General features: G+C 45.4%; 1 protein-coding gene across 11 annotated transcripts in view; it reads left to right on the forward strand.

Annotated features, from left to right (window-relative positions):
- The window catches only part of MXI1 (MAX interactor 1, dimerization protein), a 57,398-nt gene that overhangs the window by 26,305 nt on the left and 8,848 nt on the right, over positions 1 to 22,245 (forward strand). For 3 of the 11 annotated variants that reach the window (XM_087765825.1, XM_087765826.1, XM_087765824.1), the window contains exons 3-5: positions 1,562 to 1,591; positions 14,043 to 14,090; positions 16,992 to 17,082. In XM_087765825.1, the coding sequence (XP_087621951.1) occupies positions 1,562 to 1,591; positions 14,043 to 14,090; positions 16,992 to 17,082 (169 nt within the window). Of the gene's footprint in view, positions 1 to 1,561; positions 1,592 to 14,042; positions 14,091 to 16,987; positions 17,083 to 22,245 lie in introns of all 11 variants that reach the window. The other 8 variants (XM_087765823.1, XM_087765817.1, XM_087765819.1 and 5 more) reach the window with 3 other exon arrangements.

Below are 22,245 nucleotides of genomic sequence, written 5' to 3' on the forward strand. Positions count from 1 at the left end.
GGAGATTTTCTGGACTAAATATTATGTTCGTGTCTCTGATTCCTGGCAACCAGATTTTAGGGATCCTCTCTTTTCAGGAGGGAAGGATTTGCTTTGGGAGTTTCCTCCACTTCAGGAGTTTGGCTATAGTGTGCCTTGCCTTTAGGGTATCCCGTATCCTGCTGTGCAGGGTGCCTTGCACAGACATACGGTAAAGTTTTGTTTTTCCTCTGGCCACCGCAGCTCTCGGCCACGGCTAGCTAAGACTCATTTACCTTGTTTTTTTGCAGATGTCCGCGGTTTATTCGTCATCTTCGATGAGGTTCTAACACCTGTTAAGCTCTCCTCCTCCCCTTTTTTGGAGAAGCATTTAATTATGACAGGGTTTCCCTTGGAGCACATCCTCCATTCAGTTCCCTAATTGTAGAATTCTCTGTGGGATTCTCCAGATGGGGGATAGAGGATAATCTTCTCAGAGCTCCGGAAGAAATGTGATGCCAAATTACAGAAAATAGATCCTTTTTATTAAGCTCTTGGGCTCCTTTTATTCTTATTTTAAGGTGACCTTCTATTAAAGAGAAATGTTGGATAAATGGCTATCCTTTTTAAATAATCCTCAACAGCCTTACCTGGGTTACTAGTAACATCGTTAGATTAGAAATCCTGAAAGGATTTAAGCTCTTTTTGCCACTTGTGCTGTCATCACGGAGACAAGGAGAATGAACTTGCCTGTTTCCCTTTTGTTTCTAGTTGGTCTCATTTTCAAGCTGCGAGCTCTAAATGAGGGAGTGCTGGCAGCGTGCTTGGTGTGGCGGGCAGGTATAAAGACAAAGCCCTCTCCTTTGTCGAGTGGTCACAGTGCCACTTCATGGGTCACTTGCTTCGCTGCAAGCTAGTGCTGTGGCAGTGCTGTTTCAATCCCCGAGGGGTTTCCAGGCATCCTAAAAGTGCTGCTCAGCGCCGCTGATGTTTGCAAACATGGCAGTACTGGCCATCCCATTTCGTGCCCAAATGCTGGCCATATCTGGAGTTCTACTAAGTTTGCTAAATCTAGCATGTGACTGCTGAAGGGCTCCAGGGGTTGTCCTTACAGAGCCCATTCTGCTGGAAGGTTCCCATGTATTCAATGTGCATAAATTAATACTCCACGAGCTCCTGTGTTAGCAGATGATAGCAATATTTTTACAGGGTGGATGGAGAAACTAAAGCACAAAGAAACGTAACTGCAGCCCTGTACTGAGTTGGTGACAGAGCCAGAAGTAGCCTCGAAATGGCTGACTCTGGTCCCCTGTTTTAATCATTGCCTCTCTTTGGGATTTTGTGTGCGTTTAAGTCTCTAGGGAACATTTTCTGTAGCACCAGTAAGAGTACCAGCTTTGCACGTAGGAGGTAAATACAGACTTAGGAAGGGAGGGATCTCTTGTCAGCAGGGAGGCTGAGGTTATGGCTATAGATTTTAATGGATGTAGTTGGTTGGCTTTACGCTGAGATATGCCGCTGGGGATGTGTACAGCTTGCAGCGATTGAACTTTGGTGCTGAGAGGTCAAAGGTGGCTAATCCAAATTTTTGTTTATCTTCCAGGTCTACGCACAACGAACTGGAAAAGAACCGGTAAGTAGCTAATGAGCTGAATTCTAAGAAATGCAAGCCTAGTGAGTGTAATGTGCTTTAACCTTACACATGCAGGTGCCGTTTGATCAGCTTAGACAGCTGTGAATGACCACACTGCATCACGTAGTTTTAAAAGTTGGAGGGGGGAGACACAAAAAGATCTGAAAAAGAAGCCTTGGTTTTGGCTGTTTTTTCCCCCCTCTCTGAAAAGGCAAGAAGTGACCCAGTTTTTTGACTAATCTGTATGCAGAGTAAATACTGTTCTTCTCCTGACACAGTGAAATCTGATTGGGGCACTTTCCATACATGAGGTTGCTACGGGATCAGGTTTCTTGGGCCCTGGGTAATACGTGTTACCATGAAAAGAAGAGCAGAGCCCTGTGCTCTACACCCTCTCCCTCCCACCCCTCCGCTGGGCTGTGATAATCTCTGCGGCGCAGAAGCAAATACCATTGTCCAGAGGCTCAGCGGTCTGGCTACCAGTGCTCCTGTGGAGACTCTCTCTTCTAACCTGTTTTAGGATTGTACCTGTTTATCCTTGAATCTGAAGTTTTAGCAAGCCTTGCCATTTTGTTACTTGGCTAGCTCTGCTATATGACTCAACCCTTTTGTAACAGGAGTTAAAGTAAGATAAATACCATTGAGACAAGGGGAGCTAGTTCACACACAGATCAGATTATCACCTTCCATTCAGGATGCTATAGTTAAGGTTGTGTCAGGGTTTCCATTATAAACTTATCTTGGCTCTTCTGTGGGATTTTAGGAGGGCTGAGGGGGGGGCATCTGTGTTTTTTGTGGCTGCTGGAACAAAGGCAGTGCTCTGGCCAGCTGCTCCTATGAAGAAACCTCCAGGGTGGGAAAGCTGAGTCTAAATAGTTTGATTGCCTCCTCTTCCTTCTTAGCAGCCATCATTTAACAGGGGATTGGAGCGCTGTAAGGATGGCCAAAGATACATGGAGGCTTCAAGCCAAGTGTGTATTTCCATTCAGACAAGATCTTCCCATGTAGCTTCAAGGGAATTGGAGCTGAGCACCTTGTGCATCACGTTGCCCTCTGTTTCCCCCACATCTGCCTTCCCCGGCAGCAGCAGTGCTGGGAAACAGCTTGGCCTTTGCATGGTGTGCATGTTTTCTTCCAGGCTGTGCTTCTACCTCCCGGTAGCTTTGAGGATCTAGAGAGTTGTCCTGGCCCTGCCTTTCTGGAGTGATGCAGAGAGGTTTTTTATTTGGGTTATGTTGCTTTCTTGACCCCTCCAAGTTTTAACCTTTCCAGTCCCAGGTTCAGCTGTGTTGAGAAGTGTTTGCTCCTGGGTTTTCCAGTGCTCTTTACAGTTTTACTTACCAATGAGGGAAAGAAAATGCAGTGCTTGGGTCTGACCCAGAACGGAGGGTGCTTTTTTCTCCATGACAACAGTAGACCGTCACTAATTTTCAATGTGCTTATTTGCATATCTAATTGTTTCTGCAAATGCTGCTCGCCCTCAGTACAGCTTTAGAGCAGAGCTGTCTCCATCTTTCCCTGTACCAACCTGGTCTTTTCACGTTGGCCAAGTTTGCGTGGATGTGTGACCATCTTTTTCTACCCTCAAGCTTGTGGGGCAGGCAGTGGAGCTTCAAAACCTCTGTGGGTGAGATCTCCGCAGCTAGCAGTACATACTTATTGTCCAGCTAAGGACTGGCAAGTATTGATGGGTTTAGGATATGCCTGATACCAACTATTTGTGTGAGTTGAGGAAGTTTCTGCCTTGATTCCCTGTCTTTAACTGAGGCCAGTAGTACTGGCCAGGGTGTGAGGATATCCTGAGGATTGACTACTGTCCAGCACTTTGTTGTATATGTTACTAGTGAGAGAAGTATTATTACCTGTGCTTCCCCTTATGCCACCTTTTCCAGAATGTTGACGAGCTGTTTGCTTGCTACAGAATTTGTCTTCCCATTCCCAGTTGGTGTAATACCATCTCTCTCTCTTCCTCGCCTCCTGTCTCAGTTATGCTCCCTACTACCCACCTGTTCCAGGTTGAAGACTCCTAACCGTCAGCCCTTCTCAGCAAGGTCTTTCCTTCGGGGCTTTCCATTCCTGAGGCACTGTATTCCAGATCTGTGTCCCAGGTGTGATTTTACAAGCCCTTGGTTTTCATCTTTCTGGGAAGAACACACGTTTGATCACATTGGGTGGTCTGTACAGGCAAACTCCTATATCTGGGATCTTTGGTCAGGAGCCTGCTGCTTCTGGTTTGGGATTGTCCGTCCCTTAATGCAGATGCTATGGCCTGATCAGCTACGCACATCTGCAAACCCAGCTAGACCCTGTAGTGGCCCCGCTGGGTTTGCAGTGTTTGTTACCAATGATGGGGACAGTGAGTTTCATACTGGAAGCATTTATTTTCAAACTGCACAGCAGTGTTTTCTGAGTGAAGGGGATTGCTTCCTGGTTAGATTTTCACCATGTTTTATTTGCTATGTCGTTAAGTTTGTCAGTGTCTCCAGACTTAACTGTTGCAAAGATAAAAGCCCTGATACTAATGGCTTTGTGGCTGGCAGGTGCTCATTTTCCCTATTATTTGAGATTATTCCTTTGAATCTCACTGTTATCTGCATTATTGACACACACTATAATTTTCAAAATTGTCCACTATTAGGTCTCTGACTCTGGTTTTTTTCTTCTTGTCTGCGAACAGCAGCCTTCTTATGTTCAGTTAAATTTTGTTTTAACCCATTCAGAAATTACACAGAGTTTCTTTCAAGCAGTAGCAAGAGAGTAGTAGAAAAACAAAATGCTCTCCTTCTCCTTTTTAAATACACGATTTAGCTTGGACTCAATATTGCAGAGCTGGTGATGTTTCAGTGTATCAGGATTAAGAATCTTGTACCCCTTTGATGTTGAAAAGTAACTAAAAATATAATAAAAAAATTAAAGTGATGTTTTAAGCTCCACTCCTTTTCTTAGTCTTGAAATATTTCATGAACACTCCAGTGGTTCTGCTAAGGAGCTGTTTGATTTGGTACTGAATATTAACTGTAATATTTAAGTGACTTCTCTTTCTGCTTTGATTTGGTTTTTTCATCTGAAAAGATTGCAGTGACATTTATGTAAGGGGCTTTGTTTGATTTATAAAAGATTAAAGTTAATTTATAGTTATTATCTGTCATTAATCCTCGTGTTGGAAAATTGTTTGTGTTTTTTGATTTAATGGGTATGTGTTTCAGTTTATCTCTGCCCAGGATGAGTCATAGCTTGCATTTAAACAAGAAACCAGTATTCTGCTTCTCATCTGCTGCAAGGCGTAACTAAAACAATACTTTTTAATCCTTTAACAAGCCTCCCAAAAAACAGATTCGTAAGCAACACCCCATCATTTTCTAAAAGAAAATGCAGTGTAGCAGATTTAACTGTTGACTGTGACCCTTTTAGACACATACCAGTTTTGGAAGGATGTGGTCAGTGTGGTATGAAGAGAAGGTGCGTGACACTGAGATGACTTTCCTGCTGCTCTGTGAAGTGGCAGTTCTGGTAGACCAACATGGTGGTGGTGTCTGTCAGAAAAGAACAAAATAGATGTTTGTAAAGCTATTGATCAGATTTTAAAAAAAAAAAAGTCGTCTTTATATCCTAGGTTGATCTATTTGTTTTTGGTGATGATTGCATTGTAATACACCAGAAGGAAGGAAAACAAACTGAAGAAGACAGACGCATAGCAATGATCAAGTACTCTCTTTTTTAGCCTTTCTGACTCTTACCAGGATCCCCCATCTATCTTCTGTGATTCCCCACCCATTCTCTCTTTAACGTGAGAGACTGTTTATTGCAGAGTGTTTCTCCAAAACGGTTTCTCACGCAGAGCTGACTGTTATGCTAGGTTGCATGTTTGAGGTAGCAGATGAGATAAAGGAGAAAACCATGACCTGGGTCAGCTTGCAGTGAAACGTGGGGCCTTCTGAGGCTCCACAGAAATCGCAGAGTTTGGTTCTGTTTCTCTAGGACAGGGGCTTGAGTGTGTCTGTTAGCAAAATGCAAGAGAAGAAGGAGGGGAAGCATTTAACATAGGGCATTTAAATAGTTCTGGTACTAAATAGTGCAGACATGCTGTCTAGGCTGGGAAAGATAGAGGGAAGGGGAATGAAAGTATAGTGAATCCTTGCTACTCTGAATAGACATGGATGATTGTGCTTTTGTAGTGCTATACATACTTGCCAAGGCAATCTGATCAGTGTTTGTCTTGAACCAACTAATCAATGTGGTGTTGAGTTCAATGCTGTTTATCAGGACAGCTGGAACAAGAAACTAATCCAGTAAATTTCATTTGTTCTCTGGAGTGGGCTTTGTTTTCATGTTAACTTCATGTAGCAAACGTTGACAGTACATACTGTTTTCCTCATTAATAAAACTTGGAACCTGTGATGTTCCCTGCAGCAGTCAAACCATGGCCAACACAGCTGAGCATGCAGCTTTCTTTGACACATCCAAAGGTCAGAGCATGCAGTGATCCAACTTGCTCCTTGTGGGAACTGCAGCTAAACCCTCCTGTCTCCGTGGCCAGTGTGGAATAAGAGCTGGAGGTAGCTAGCTGTCTTCGACTGTCGCTTGGAAGACAGATGCCTGCATTTTCAGCTGGGACTAACAATTGTCAGCAGAGCTGAAACATGTTCCTCTAGGAGATCTGGATAGCTATTACACTGCTGTGCCTGATTTTGCTTAATTTGGAGAGAGTGAAGTCGCTAGTTTGTGAAGTAAGGCTATCGGAGAGATGTTCTTTCTGGATACATTCAGGCTCAGCTGTTGTTGCTTAGTGTCAGTCTGCCTTTGCTATGTTGTGGTTATTCTTTTGCATTGCTCCGGGAACTCACCAGTCAGATGCTGTAAAGCTATGATCTGGTCTCTTTTGCTGACCATCACGCTTGTTCGTGCGAGGTGCCTCCTTGTGCAGAAACAGCGTTTCGATTCACCCACAGTTGAAAGTCTGCGAAGGCTTTGGTTCGTGTTGGCTGGGCAGCAGAACATTTTGAACTCTGAGCAAAGCTGCTGAAAAGGGACAGTTAGTCTCCATGCCAAAATTTGAAGGAAACAAAATGATCCTCATTTTGTTGGAAGTCCTTCAGTACTGCTCATATTGGAATTTCTAGTTTCAATGTGATTTTTTTTTTTTTTACATTTTATTCAAAGTGATGCAGTGAAGAATGAAGGGATGCCTGCCTTCTTTTCTGCTGCTAGATCTCTGTACCTCCCCTATGAATCTAATAGTAGTTGGAGAAGGAAGAGGAAAAAGAACAATACTACTATTTTGGATAAACTGTTGCAAAGCAAAATGGTTTTGTTTCAACAATGTTGCACAACAAAATCACTGTTATAAGCCAGTTTTCAGAAAGAGATATTTATCATAAAACACTTCTCAACTAAGATGTGTTTTAGGGGCACTTCATGATGTGTTTTCCTCCCATAGCGCAGAAAGAAATGTCAGCGCGATCTGCTTGGCCTTGGCATAATGGCGGGACGCTGAGAATCCTTTCATCGTCTTGCCTCCCACAAGGGAGACTTCAGAGGAAACCCCCATCTTAGAAAGAAACATGCTCTGCAGTGAGGTCTCCCCACTTTCTGGCTGTGTTCTTGCATTCAGCATCCTGTATTTAAGATTTCCAGAGCAGTGAATAGAAGAGGTATCAAATGGTGCGTTACTGGTTATTTACTGCTTTCAGGGAGCCAGAAGGAGGTCTGGTAGCTGCTGTGGATGTGTAATGAAAGCAGTCCTATGTACTTAGATGGTATCTGATTTGGAGTGCATCATTGCCAGCTTTGGTTCCTGAATCTCTTCCCAAACTTTCATCCTTGAATTTCTACTTGGGTGTATTGCTGCAGTTTTCTCTCAGGCTGACCGCTCTCCGGTTCTGTATGTTTATGGCTGTCCTGAAAAAAATAAGGACCGTTCAAATCCCCTCTGATCAGTGAGCTTGGACTAGGGAAGAATCCAGCCCCAGGTAGGAAGTCAAGCATTCAGCTTTCCTGGCTCAGTTTTCAGCTGTGTCAGGGCTCTGTACTTCCCATCTCTCTCCCAAATGCATCTCTGGAGACTTTGCAGGATTTTTTTTTTGTCTTTTTTTTTCCTGGGGTGCTGTTTGTTGAAGTACCCAGAGCCAGAAATTCTGTTGCAACAACTTTCCTTGTTCAAGTGACTAATATTGCTCGTGGGCCTGAAAACATTACTAGCTAAAAGCCACTTGGGGAGTTGCTGCCTTAGAGAAGATGAGGTAATAAGAATATAATTTTTGAGACAGATTACCTGTTAACTACAAGTTTTAGGACTTTGTACTCATGGGGCAGAGGCTGGAGTTGTGTGTGCTGATTTATATCTGGTACGTGTGTTGAGGGTACTAGAGTAACGTAACCCATGCAGGCTTGTGATAAACCAAAGGAAATGCAGCATGGGATAGGAAATGTAGGTAAGAAACTTTCTCATTCTCCTTTCTGTATGTGACCCATTTTTACCGAAGTATCACAACTTTGAGAACCTATAACTTTATGATAAGCCAAGGAAGGGTGGGAAGAGTCAGACACCCCCATTTAACAGGTGAGGAGCAGAAACACACATGGATCCGGTGCCTGGAGTAATGGGCATGTGGGAATAAGTTTGCATGAACCTGCTCCTTTGCTTCTTTGATCCACATCTCCAGCTGGTTGCTTGCTTTTTCTCTCCTTCACAAAAGCTTCCCCTTTCCCACCTCTGCTTCCTTCAGAACTTCATCCTCACTCCCTGTGTCCCCCTCGGTGTTCTCCCTGTCAGCGTTGCCCAGGGCCAGGAGTTGCTGCATGACACTGCCTTGCTGCCCTCGCGCCTTCTCCCATCGGAGAACAGAAGAGGGGCACAAAGCGAAGGTACCTTTGCCGCTGTGGGTGGCTGGTGGGGCTAGGCGCAGCATGGTCTAGCCCTTTGTTTTGGGCGCTGTGGTGGGTAGCGCAAACGTGTAACAGGCGTTCGTAGCCTTGCCTGGGAAATAAAGCGAGGAGCTTCATCTCGCAGTGGCTTTGGTTGTTGCTTGGCTGCAAACGGTGCTGGTCACCCTGAGCAGTTTGCATCGCTGTGGGCAAACAGACCAGGCAGGTTTCCTCCCAGCCAGCGCATGTGACAACCATAAAATGATTAAATGGGCAATGTGCAAGCAAGAGTCAGGAATTCTCCCATGAAACCACTGGGTATTGTCGACAGGGCTAAGTCAGGGCCATGGCAGAACGTAGCGGTAGTTGGTCTCATCTACCTGCCTGCCTTTCTGTGTGCCTTGGGAGTTTGAATTTGCGTAGAAATACAGATCATCTCTGCCTAGTGCTCTTTGTGTTTCCGCTTTGGTACATCCTCACAGTGTCTTTGCAAAATCGGAGTATCCCCTTGTTCAGAGGTGGCGCCTGAGTCTGTCAGGTGCAGGCTGAATCTCATATAAAGGTTTTGGACTCATCCGAGTCTGGAGGAACACAGAGGAATCCCTGGATCCCAGAGCAGTGGGATGAGTCAGGTCTTCTGCCCGATGTTCCACTAAAAAAAATTAAGGTCTGTCTTTTGAAGGTATCCTTTATGTGTACACTGCTGCCTGAGCATTACTTCCCATTAGCTGTGTAATAAGATTTTCTGTCCCTCTTTGCCTGTTAATTATTTACCTTTGAGAGTGCATTCATAAAGCAACATGACTTATTTAGGGAAAAATTAAAAGCTTCTGCAAAGGATGGATGCTTTTTGCTCTTACTTTTTTGCCCAGGGGTTTAAGTAGAGTACCTTAAGATTCAAGATTATAGAATGGTTTGGGTTGGAAGGGACCTTTAAAGATCATCTAGCTCAACCCCCGATGAAGAAGGCATTGCTGTGAATGGGAGATTTAGCAAATGAGCATGTTCAGTTCGTAGAAGGTGAGGCAGGAAAGGGGATGCAGCAGTTGCATAGTGATCTTGTGACTGCCTGTGCAAGGGTTTCTGCCCAGGAGGGGCTGAGGGAAAGAAGGAGGCATAACAGAAATTGATACAAAAAAGCTTACGCGTTGAAACCTCCAGTGGAAACAGGACGTGAGCTTGAAATGCAGTGTTACTTTCATAGAAACAGACTCTGTGAATGGTATCAGCGGGTTCACGCATGGTCCAGGCTGATAACAGTTCCTATGATAAGGGTGTGGTTTTTATCATAGTAGGTAGTAAACAGCTGCACAAAACTTAGTCATGCTTGTAAAGTCAAGTGCAGCCTGCTGTCTCTGCGTTGACTGTTTGCTGAGCTAGGGTGGAATATCTAAAAGCATCTGAATCATTTAGGAGCACAGCTCTTAATGACTCTCAGATGAATACTTGCTCCTTCACTTGGGCCCTTGTCGCTCCCCTTGGTTGTCTCTACAGTGCTGTAGTTGTGCCTGGTCATTTGGAGAGCGGTGCCAAGGGTTCCTACACCAAACAGTTTACCGTCCAGGACAGCGAATAATGCAACAGCAAGAGGAGGGCATTAGATAGATGCCACTCTTCATGTGAATAAGCAGGTGTCTTTGCAGAGAAAGGGCACAGACCCTTCTACAAGCATGAAAGCTGGCAAAGCCACACGCCCATCGGGGGGATATGTGGAAAGGAAAAGGAAGTTGATGCCAGGCTTGATTTTGCTGCTGCTTATTTGTGTATGGGTAGATCTCCCTGTGAGCAGCCCAGGAGAGAAAAGAAACAGAACAGAAGAGTTCAGAGGTGAGATCAGCCCTGAGGAGCTCGCTGTGGCTGTCCCCAGCCTTGAAGAAGAGCCTGGTCAACCAAGAGTGTCTCAGGACCTGAGAACAGGCGGCTGCCAGCATTTCCATCTCCTACCGCAGTTCATTCCTCTGCTCTTTCTGCTCCGAGCTGGATTGTGCAGGAGGGATTGCTCCAGCTATCCCAGACCTTGAGGAAGTTCTGGGTGATGTGTCCTCCATGTTTTCCTCCCAGGAGGGACTTTACAATGCTACTCTAAAGACACAACCTGTTGAACGCTTGGGGTAATTCACTGTAAATTCACATGACCAAAGTCCAGCCCTTAAATGGGAAGTGTTCTGCCTCTTCTGGAAACTCAGAGAAATTCTTCATATGAGTTATTCTGAAAGGGGGAGCTGCGTAGCAGGTTTAATGTGGAAATCAGAGGTTAAAAAGAAGTTGCTTTGTATCCCCATGTCTTTCATTCCCACCTATTTGGCCTTACTCCCTGGGGTGGGTTGAGTTGTGGGTTGCCCAGTCTGATTTCACCCAGCCGTATGGGAATCTTCCACACAGCTTGGAAAATACCATTCATTAGCTGCACTTTGGTAATGTCAAGAGGCCAAATGTGGGGTGAGCACTCGCATTTGCACAGATGCACACAGTTACGTGCAAGCACACACAAAGAGCTTGCAGTTAAAATCTACGTGCCCATCTCTTTTTAACAGGGGAAGACAGCCCCAGCTGTGTATACAGCCTGGTGTTTCCCTTTGATCTGTGTTTGTTTCCAGTGTTTCTCATAGACTGGATCCTGGTGCTCCTCAGATCTGGCTGCTCTTTTCCATGTTTGCAGCTGCATAACTGCATACAGAGAAGCTCACTGGAGTGACTGGAGTGTAACTGGTTTGAGTGGCTTGGGGCGGGGGTTCCTCTTCCTGCAGCCCCTCCTGTTGTTTGCTTTGCTCCTGTCCTTCCCTCGCCAACCTGCAGGGCAGAGGATTGTCTCCTTCTGGTAGTGAGACTGTGCCTTGCAGATGCCTCAGGATCCTCCCTTTTACTTTGCTTTACTGCTCCCATGCACGTAGCATTACTGCCCTTTCCCAGCTGCACGCAGCAGCTACAGCTGCCACTCCAGAGCAGATCTCTCGCTCTGTCACCAGTGTCATATCTGAGAGGCAAAATTCCCCTTTGCTTTCCAGAGACTCAGCACACTGCCCTTGCCGCTGCCTTGGGCTCTGTGCCTAAAGGAGGGCAAGAAACTGCACTCTTCAGACTTGGGTGGTGTTTTGTGAAGCTCTCAAAGATGGGCTGAGAGGGGCCTGCAGCGCTCATTTGGTCTGTCCCCCTCGCCTCAAGGCAGGATAAGCTCTGTCTAAACCTTTCCTGACAGTTGCCAATCTAGCGTGGCCTTAAAAGCCTTTGACAGCAGGATTGCCCAGGGAGGCAGTGCAACCTATTGCCCTGATTAACTGTTGTTACCGCTAGAAAGTTTTTTCCTAATGTGTAACTACGAAGAAAATTATTTCAGTGTTGTGCTGGGGGAGAAGAAAAGCCGTCCAAAGTTGAGTGCCTCTGTGTGTGTGAAGGGGAGAGTCCCAAATGCTTTCATAGCGAGAATCACTCTGTTAGACCCCAGAAGTATGCTGAGGAATTCTGGCTGAGGTAAAGAAATGGGGAGGGGAAAAATAGCCATCTTTCCTTTTCCCAATTGCTACTTCACCTACCCAGAAAAGCAACTTTGATGCCAAAAGAAGTGGGAAACCGGATGGGAACGCTTTGTCTCCAGTGGATATTCTACGTAATGTGACCCTCTTCGGAAATGCGCAGAGCCTGTTCTCTGTGGCGTGACCTCTTTTAAACTTTTCTTCGCTTGGAAAAGCAGCTTACGGGCTTGATGTCCACTGGAAAAAGCACATAGGGGGATGCGTTTCAGCAAAGGGATTGCAAAGGAGGAGAAGAAGAGAAATCTTATATCTGGTGTCATATACTTCAGGAAAATACGCAAAGGCCCTCTGCAGTCATGAGTGTCTCTTGGAGTTTCTTTGAGTTGTGTTTGTTTTTTTTTTTTAGTCATCTCTGAGAAAAATACATGGGGTGGGGAAAGAGCAGAGTGGGAAGGGGGTTAGACTGTGGGTTGAGCACATTGTAAATGGTTAGCAGTAGCTGGAGCAGAAAGCTGTTGCGCAGAAGTAGGGGACTCCCGTAAGCCCCCCAAGCTGGCTCTCAGGTCTGTGCAGACAGCGCTGCCTTGCGCTTCCCCTCAGCCATCCAGGGAAAGCAAACGGAATTAATTTCTTAAAGGCTTTTCTTTTTAAAGGAGCATTTGTTAAAACTATTCTGTTATTTGAAGTGAAAAATATCGTTCATCTTGCCAGCTCTTGTAATCTCTGCTGCAGTTCTGGTGATGTTCTGTGACTCGATCCCAGCACCCGGAGTGAAGTGTTTCTGTCCCCCACATAAAACCACTGTATAAACCAGTGTAACCTATGTGTTTAAAAAAACAGAAAGGGGGAGAAGTGTCCTATGTAGATGTTTGTTTGCTTTTTTTAATCAATGTCTGAGGCACTCTGGTGTATTTTTTTTTTTTTTAATGGGTCCTAAATCATAATCTTTTGGACACATCAGATTAACAGTAGAACATGAGAAACTAAATGTTTTAAAGAAATAAAAAGTTTTATGACTGCTTGATTGCAAAGTCAACAGTACAGCCTTCATCTTGTGGTCTTGCTTCCAACTAAACTCCTTTGAACTTTGCTGAAATTCCATCTTGGGAATTTCTTGGGACAGTGGTCAGAAGGAACCTCAGATAGTTTTTACTGCACCTATGGGGGAGAGCAGTGAGGGGTTATTGATCCATTTTGAGAAACGTGGTGATCTTGTACTCTGGGCATTGTTAACTAGCAGAGAAAGCTGAATGAATTAGCTTCCCAAGTGTCCTGCTCTCTAGGCACTTCACATACCAGTGTCATTGCTGAGCTGCATGAGCACCTGAAAACCAAGGGTGGATTTAGCTGTGCAGTACTCCGTGAAGGCATTAGGATTAGCTCCATTTTGTGGATGAGCGGTGCGTGCTTCAGTTCCTCATGGGATTTACCTGAGGTCATGCAAGCTGTCTGCAGACAGGTCTCCTGGCTCTCACTTAAAGGTCTTGTCTGCTGCATAACCCTTTCCTGCTTGTGGGGAGAGTTGAAATGTCAGCTCTCTTTGGTTGCTGCTTTACCCTTCCTGAAAGCGTATGCAAACTCTGCAAGCTCCTGGCTAGCAGAGCACTGGGAAAGTCAAGAAATCTGTGCTTCTGGCTTGCCATTTGGCTCTCCTGACGAGGAGACCCACCGCAGCCACTCCCCTGGTGAATGGTTTGTAGTGAAAATTTTTTTTGGTTTTCTTTTTCTTGTTTTTTAATTATTATTTTTAACACCAGTGATTTTTGAAACCAACAAGGAGTGACCCCAGGGTGGGATTCTGTATAGAAAATATCTGACCATAAAGCAGTGATTTATCTTGCCTAAATTCGTGAGTCTCTGTGAAGGACATAAGCGCTACAAAATAACAGGGGAGGAGGGGTGTGATTGTGATTATTATAATGCAGTGCCACTGCAGGTATTTCTGTAAGCTCATGTGGTTGTTTTCTTAATATTGTCCTGATAGTTGAGCAAATGGCAATGAGTTTCCACCAGACTAGAAGACTACGTGTTCCCACTCCTCTCCCTTTTTTTTTTTTTATTATTATTTTTCTTTCCAAAACAAACCATGAACCTTTCAGTGTTTGGTTTATTCCCAGGTTGGATCCTAACCCTTTTCCTGCTGGGAGAATACAGAGCGAGGGGAGGTAATCCTACCACAAATCTTAGTTTACTCAACTACAGCTGTTCTTGGTTTGGAGGAATTAGAATTGCACCCATTTGTGTCCTTACTGACCCAGGCAGGGGTTGTAATGATCTTCTCCAGCTGATCAAGAGTTCACTGGGTAGAATGTCCTGTGCTTAATATAACGACTTTTTGAGCCCTGTTGGAAGGGTTAAGAGTTTTGTAGTTGAGCTGAAAAAAGTCGAGCAATTTTCAGGTCTTATGGATACATTTTGTCTTGCTTCCTGCCCAAGGAAATGGTTTCCAAGTGGCCGGCTTCATGCTTTTTCTGTGTTTGGGGTTTGAGCAGTCTTACATCTCTTGGCCTTCACGCATGCCCAGAGGAGAGAAAGAAAATGCAAGGAAGGTGTCAAGGGTAGTTAAAAGGAAAGGGCAGGACAGGGGGGTTGTTTTGTTGGTGGTCTTTTTTTGCCTTGAAGTTCACATTGTTTTAATTTTCTGGGTGATAACCCCTGCTCCTCTTTGGAAGAACTGTATTGGCAATGAGTTTGTATTAGCATATCACACCAGTTAAGCAGAAACAAGGTGTGTTTTCACACTATCTGGTACCTCCTTTCAAAATCTCTTTTTTTTCCTGGTACCTCCATATGTATGAGATCAGGATGTGACTCATCTGCTGTGACGGTGCTGGGAGCTGTGCTTCTCTGTTCAGGTTCCCCTGCTGAGTAACATATATAGTTAACTTGAGTTAAAACTGTCCCTTAATGTTAGCTAACTCCTAGACTTTTGAAATACAGTATTAGTGTTCTTTGTGTGCAAAAATCCACATCCAATAGGAAAAAATAGTGCTAGGATCTCTCAAGTTCTCCTTCCTAGTGGGTTTTTTTTTTCCAAACATACATCCAATAGTGATCTTGGCTGGTATTTCCTTTTTCCTGGGAAGTTTGAGGTTAAATTTAAAGTAATTTTACAAGGTGAAATTACATGCACTGCTTCCTCTATTCCAGATGTATGCCCTCTGTACCTGAAAGGTACAGTAGATATTTGATGACTTCTTAAATATTTCTGACAGTGTGGAGAGGTACTAAATGAGGAGCACATGCTTTCCTTCTGGCATAAAAGATTTTGTGTAAACAAGTATTCCAAATGGTCACATTCTTAGAATATTTTTTCATTAGGAATTATGATTTTCTTCCATGAGGTGAGGAAACTGGAATATCGCTTCAGAAAAGAAATGTACGGGGCAGAAAAATTCTGTCCTATCTTAATGAACAGTAAAAATATCTTTTAGTAGTAACAGCTTATCTGTGTAACTTTAAAATTATGTTAATGACAAAAATAACATACAGTACCAGATCAGAATGTATTCTTGATATCGGCATATTCCCCACTCATTGTTTTGAAAACAGGAAACAGGTTTTTCCAAATAACAAGTTGGTGGCATCCTTTACTCTTTCATTGATGGTCCATCTTATGAAGCAAGTGGTTGCTGCTTTTGACTGGTCAGTAGCGTTACTAGTTTAAAACCTGACTGTATTTAGTAGGCACCAAAGTCCAGGGTCTCTTTCAGTAGCATTACGAAGAAACAGAGGCTCTGATCTGAGGTACTGTCTATGCCTTTACTGCTATGACACCCTGTGGACCCTGGGTATCTTTTCCGCTGTATCCAGTTGAGTGGTCCAGGGGCACTCTCCGGCTGCCTGCTGAGAAGCTGCCTAATATCTCAGGTTCTTCCAGTGTCAGTGCAGGCAGGTGGCCTTCAAGGGTCCCTGCTAATTAATCTCTTTTCTGTTGTGCACCATCTTTGAGTTCTCCTTGAGAGGCTGCAAGGACGCAATGGTAGTAGGTCCGAACTGGAGAGCTCTTCCCGTTGCCTGGCAGTTTTGGAGGCGGTTAAGGATTATGGGGCAAGAGCATCCCCCGTTCTTGGTGTCTGACTGCAGAAACCTTGCAGGAGCCTGAAATACCGCCTCATTTCTTTTCAAAGGCATGGTGCTTAGCCAGGAAGCCTCTGAACAGAATAATCAAGAATAGCTGGTGAGTTTGGAAAATCTTGGCTATCCTTGCCGGTGACCTAATTCTAGCAGTAAAGCTGAAAATCCGTAGGTCGCAGCAAAGCAGGTTACTGCCTCCTCTTCGGCGAGGCAGGTTTCTGATGAATGGCACAGCTGCTTTGCAGGCATGTTGGTGGCGTGGAGGAGGATGCTGAGCGGTTGGAGCAGTGTCGCCAGACTTTGCGGCTGTAAGCACGCTGTGTATCCCTAGAAGGATAATTATAATGGTATTAGAGAGAACGAGGGCACAGGACACTGTTGGCTATTTAAAGAGCAGGTCTATTTTTAACCACCTTTTAATAAAGATGGAGTTTTTATTAGACTGGGCTAGTCGGGGCTTTATAATTAACCGGCCTGGGTTGCACGGTGAAGTTTATGGCTTGCTTTGCATGTTCCCTGATAGTCAAAGGCAGGATTGTAACCGTATCTTATTGCCAGGGTAGCAGAACTGCGATACCTGCGTGGTGGGCAGTGAGCACGATTGAAAAGTTGGTGCCAAATGATCTTGTGCAAGAGGTATCTAGATGCGACCATATCGGCAGCAACTAGGCTGTGTTTTTAGGTCAGGTGGAGAATGTGATGTAGAGCATTTATGGCCTGTGATGGCTATAGGGTTTAGCATGCTGTTGTAAGCACAGCTCAGCCTAAAACGGGTTTAGCTGGTAACATCGTGTATTGTGCTACAGTAAAATTCAGTTAATTATATTCACCAGGGATTAAAATACTTTATGGCTAATGGCCAAGATCAATAATAGATCCTCAATATATAATTTTAGGGGGGATTAACTTTGATTAATAATAATAGACTCCAGAGCATCTGTTGCTATTTGACATCTCTTAACAACTGTCCAAATTGCTTTCAAAGAAAGGCAGAAAGCCACAGAGGAGCGGGGAGGAGGGAAGAAAAACTGATGAACGGGCACTCAGAGCTCGGTGCTGGATCTGGATGAAGATGAAGGGGTGAGAGAAAATGCCAGGCATTGACTGACTCCATTTCTCTGCTGGGCAGATGGCCACCTATGCTGCTCTCATCACCTTTTCATTGTGAAGCACAGGCTGTTATATTTGATCTTTTTCTACTGAGTTGAAGTAGCCTGTCTCATTGGTGCCTCTGAAGATCAAAGGGGTTAGGAAAGGATGAACAGACACGTTACCAAACAGCTGTGAGGTCGTTCTGGAGGAGGCACCTTCCAAAATGGTATCATTTTTATTACTGTGAGCATCAGTATTCAAATGTTTTTGCCATTCCTTTAAGCATCCTAGTTTTGCAAGTCATGGGATTACAGATGGTCTCTCTTTTTTATTATTTTATACATTTAAATGAAGCTTCTGCATTCTTGCCCTCTAATTCAAAGAGGAAAACTTAAAGATATACAACAAAAAGGACCCAAAGACCAAGAAGTTACTGTGTGAATAAAAATAGCCCCAGGTATATCACTCGAGCTTCAGAATCATAATGTTGCTTTAGTCTAATGGTTTGGGACCTGCTTGATTTCTGAGTGCAGTGACAGGATCCTGTTTAGACCTCAGTGCATTTGGCAGCTGTATTCTCATTCCAAAGTGTTCGCAATACAATGTCGGAGAGGAGGATAGAAATAAAAACCTGAGCAAGACGAAGGATGAAGGCTGGTGATAACAGACTGGAGCAAAAGGTCCAGCCTTTGCCGTGCTGGTCAGAGTGACAAGGAAGGTAATAGAGACTCCGTGTGAGATGAGAGCAGTCCTACTCCCTGAAGTGCCTTCTGAGATGAGAGTAAGACCCCCGAGTCTTCCAGAATTGTCCTGTTCACAGCCGTGTCTGCAGTACTGTGGCCTTAAATCCGGGAAGTGGAAGCTCTCCCATGTGTCCACGTAGCTCAAGGTGTTTGTAGGCCAACCCCTGCACCCACTGGACGTGATTTACACTGAATGTCTGCACAGTGGGGACAGACTGAACAACCTTTAGGAGATATAGCCAAAATTGTGTATTTTCTCTCCATATTGCAGCCCAGGAGACACCCATCCTGCAGGACAGCCAGATCTTTCGGCCAGATCCCCCATGTTTCACCAAGGGGTTGGAGACTGCCTGATTTCCCCTCCTTCTGTCCCTCCGTTCCTCTTTTTTGATTTTGGAAAGCCTTGACGGAATTCGTTTGCTTCCAAAATCGTCATGAAATTAGGAGAGTCCTCTCAATAACATTCCGTTTTATACTTAGAGGGATCTCGGGAAAGGGAGAGACCTTGACAGTTGTGTGACAGAGAGAGGTGGGGAGAGCATGGCTCCCTCCTGCACTGGCAGCTTAGAAAGACCCATGTTGGAACTGACCAGTGGTGGCAACAGACCACTTGGCACGAGGTTTGCTGGTCTTGCAGCTTCTGTTTGCCAAGAGCCTGAAGCTCTTCCAAAGTTGAAACCGGCGATGAGTCTTCCCATCTAGGAGAGTTGGGGGTAGAAGTAATTTCTGTGTGCCCGTGGGGGTGCGCTTGGCCATATGTTGGCTCTGCGGTGGAAGGCCGTGCAGGGCTTGGGGACAGTCAGGGCAGGGTTTGTAGGACAGCCTCTTTCAAGGTTTACAATGGAGAGTGTGGGCAGTGTATTTCAAGTTAAAATCCTTGCTTTATGCTTACCTTAAGGCTTGTAGCTTCTGTTCGATGTGCAGAAGGGTTTGTGTGCTACAAAACTGGCCATTTTTTCCAAGTGTTTTCAGTTGTTTGGTGAGATGCTTCCTTTCCGAGTGTACCTTGTCTTGGTTTTGTGACTGAGGTGGCCTTTGGACAACACGCTGCTGTTGCAGAGTGCATCAGTACCCTGCTGTTTGTATTTCATTTCTGCTTATGGGCTTGAATCAGGATGCTGCTTTCCTGAGCGCTGTACCACCAGTTATCTCCCTGTTATGCAGCTTGTCACCAGGCAGAAGTGCATCGATTTGTGTGACTTTGAAAAGCTGCCTTGCCTTGGGTTTTTTGTTTTTATTACTATTACTGTTCTTACTATTGTTTAATCATGAGTCTCTTCATTTGTGGTTTGTTTTTCATCTGCCCTTGATTTGAGAATACAGTTGGGTGCATGTTCATCTTTAACTTTTGCAGACAGATCTGCTATGGTTAAGATCAGGCTGGAAACGTTGCCCATAGAACTGTTTTGTTCCTTTAAATTCCTATTCATAATACGCTGTCAAGTCTTTTTATTGTCGGTCCTAAATTTTCATTTCTTTGTTTATTTGAAACGATAGAAAGGCTTAAAAAAATGCAAAGATCTAAAGGCTTTTTTTTTTTTCTTCAATTACTTTTTCATGGTACATTTTTATTAGCATTTGGAATACAAATACTCCTACATGCCAGGGAGCCATCGGTAGAAATTGACTGGAAACAAAGAGGCAGATGAGCAAGTATCTCCTTCAACTGGGAGCAAATGCAGGAAAATAAATAATCGTGAGAAGAGACCTGATTTAAAATCAGAAAGCCAAGGCTTGTTCTGAATGATTTCACAGCTCAGGTGGAGAATATTAACTTTTAACTGCATATTTCTGAGCCAGATTTCCTTCTACAACATGTGTCTCATCTCTGGTGTCCTGTGGAATTGGGGTGAGCGGGTGCGAGTGTGTTTATTGCAGGCTGGCTGGGCGCCACCGCAGCTTTATTGCGCGTGGCTGGAGGGCTCGCAGCAATTGCATAACGCTCTGCAGCAGGGAAGGCACGGGCTCGCCCCCAGCGCCCGCCTGCCTCGCCGTTCCCCATCCAGGTGCTTGGCAAAACCTCTTCCTTCGCTGAAGATGCGCGTTCAGTAAAGCAGGGGGTAGACACCGTTGCAGAGAGGGCTGGGCTGGGGGTTAGAGACAAGAGTAAGGAAAAAACCATCGCGTCGTACGAGGCTGTTAGAGATAAGCATGTCTCTGACCTGTGAATTGCTTTTAGAAAGAAACCATATTTTTCCCCGTTTTCCCTGCCCTGTGGTTTTTGCATGTGTTTCTCGTTACTTTTATCTCAAAATCATTCTCATCCAATGAATTATTGATGTGGGGTCACTTGCATTTCTCCAGAAATTGCTTTCTTTAACCAGTGATCCCTCCTGATTTTTTTTAAGCAATCTCTTAGCTCTGAAATCCAAACAAAGTTTCTAATTTCAGGGTTAAATTAGACTCGACTTTGAAACGGTGTAGAGGGAAGAGGAGGAGGGCAGAGGGGAAGGATGATAATGTCCTTTTCCATGCTAGGGTCTTCCTTCTGCTGGTTCTTTTGGTGGTTCTTGTTTGGTTTGGTTCTGTTTTTTTAATATCTCTTGGAGATCAAGTGTCTGATTTAGCCTCATTGGAACTTGAGCATATTCCTAATGTTAAGCACATGCTTAAATCCACTGTTGAATTCAAGCCCTATAGACCTGCAAGCATAGTACAAAAATATCTGGGAAATGCTTTTCTTTCCCCTCAGATGCTCCCTTCTTTCAACATACAAAAATCAGAATTCAGCATTTTGAAATGCTGCTGGAGGCGAGTTGGTCATTTCCTGCTGGGAGGGAGGCTTGATCTTTTAAAGATGGGAAGAGTGTGTGTGTGTGTCTGTCTGTCTGTGTGTTTTGCAGATGTTCAGGCCTTGATTCAGCAGTGTCTGACTAGGGGACAGTGCTGAATCTGGTAAACCTGCTGCTTCAGAGCTGAGTGTGCACGTGAGTGTGCACGACTGACTCCTCAGCAGAGAAAGTTTTTCTTGTCTCAGTTTCCATCGCTTCTGCCCATGGTGAGAGCTGGAAAAAAACCCCACAAACCCAAAACTTGTCCTAGCAAAGAAGCTGCAGTCTCTCCAGGGATGTTCACATCCAGGGATGGCTGCCTGACCGTCGTACCCACAGCCATGGCTGCAACGTTTGCAAGAGGAGGATGGACCCGAGCAGGGGGGGGTCACCCACTCGGCCAGGGATGCACAGGGGTTTGGCTGGGCCCACCAGGACCCAGGGAGGGAAACTGCTGGTGGCCTTCCAGCCCTGGGCTGGCCTTCACAGGGGGCTCCTCGGGTGTTGAAGGTAGGTAGGTTTCTAGCCCCTGTGTAGCCCCTTAGTGACCAGCAGATGCAAGGCTTGGAGCCACCACCACAGATCCCTCAGCTCTCTTGGGACTCCCCAGGCAGGGAAGAGGCTGGTGGCTTTGTGCCCAGCTTGCTGTGGTGCAGAGTGGTGGGGTAGGTTGATTCCTACACAAACCCCTCAAAAATGTCCTCGGGGGAGTGGGGGAAGGAAATGGGGAATGTTTTTTGCACCCGCACCTTTTTCTGCACTGCAGTGCAAAAGGGAGCTCAGTTCCTGCAGTAGGATTTGGGTGCGTGTTGTACAGTGAGACAGCTGAAGCTATGAGCAAAAAGCACGCATAAATAAAGGCTTCCTCCCCGTGCTTTATATAATCAGAGTGGATGATGTCATTGGAAGCTGGAGAGGAGAGCAGGCTGTGAAATTACAGCCCTCTGCAGCCAGGCAGAGCCAAGTGCAAGGAGGGGCTGCACAGAGCAAGGGCCAGGCTCCTCTCTGACAGAGGCTCAGGACGGAGGGCTTGGGGGCTCAGGCTCGGAGGGGAGCTGGGGGGGTAGGAGTAGCTAATCCAAATACAGTCAGAAGCTCTCGCGCAGGCACAAAGTGAAAGGGGGGAGAACAGCATGTGCCCCTAGCAGTGGGGCTGCCATTTCAGGGGCCAGCACCCCCTTCTTTCACATGCAGCCACCTATAGCTTGTTGTGGATTAGCTGGGAGGCTATGGGGCTGCTGGCCTTGCTCGCCCCTCTTCTGCTTCAGTCTCCTGGCCCATCTGTTTAGAGACTGACATGCCTTTTTCCACAGCTGCTCCTGGCAGAGAAGGGAGGGCATCCTCGTTCTGCTTGCCCTCCACATCCCAGAGGAACTTGCTTCTAGGCTTCTCCTGGCACCACACAGGGGAGGAAGCAGAAGCAGCAGAGGGGCTCTGTCCTAGCCAGAGTTGCCAGGTGGAACAGGATAAAAGGTTGTCCTCAGCTCTTTGGGACAAAGAGGTGCATGCTAGGCTCTGGTTTTCCAAAGCCTCTCGGGTGCTTTGCTGCTTTTCTGGCAACCCTGATGCCCCACATGGGAGTCTCAAACAGGAGTCTTCCTGCTTATCAGGCTGAGCAGGAGGGGGGCACCAGGCTG

This window comes from Nipponia nippon, unplaced genomic scaffold (assembly GCF_047370975.1).
Source record: "Nipponia nippon isolate SJK-2023a ecotype South Korea unplaced genomic scaffold, ASM4737097v1 scaffold_3, whole genome shotgun sequence".
NCBI classification, from domain to species: Eukaryota; Metazoa; Chordata; class Aves; order Pelecaniformes; family Threskiornithidae; genus Nipponia; species Nipponia nippon.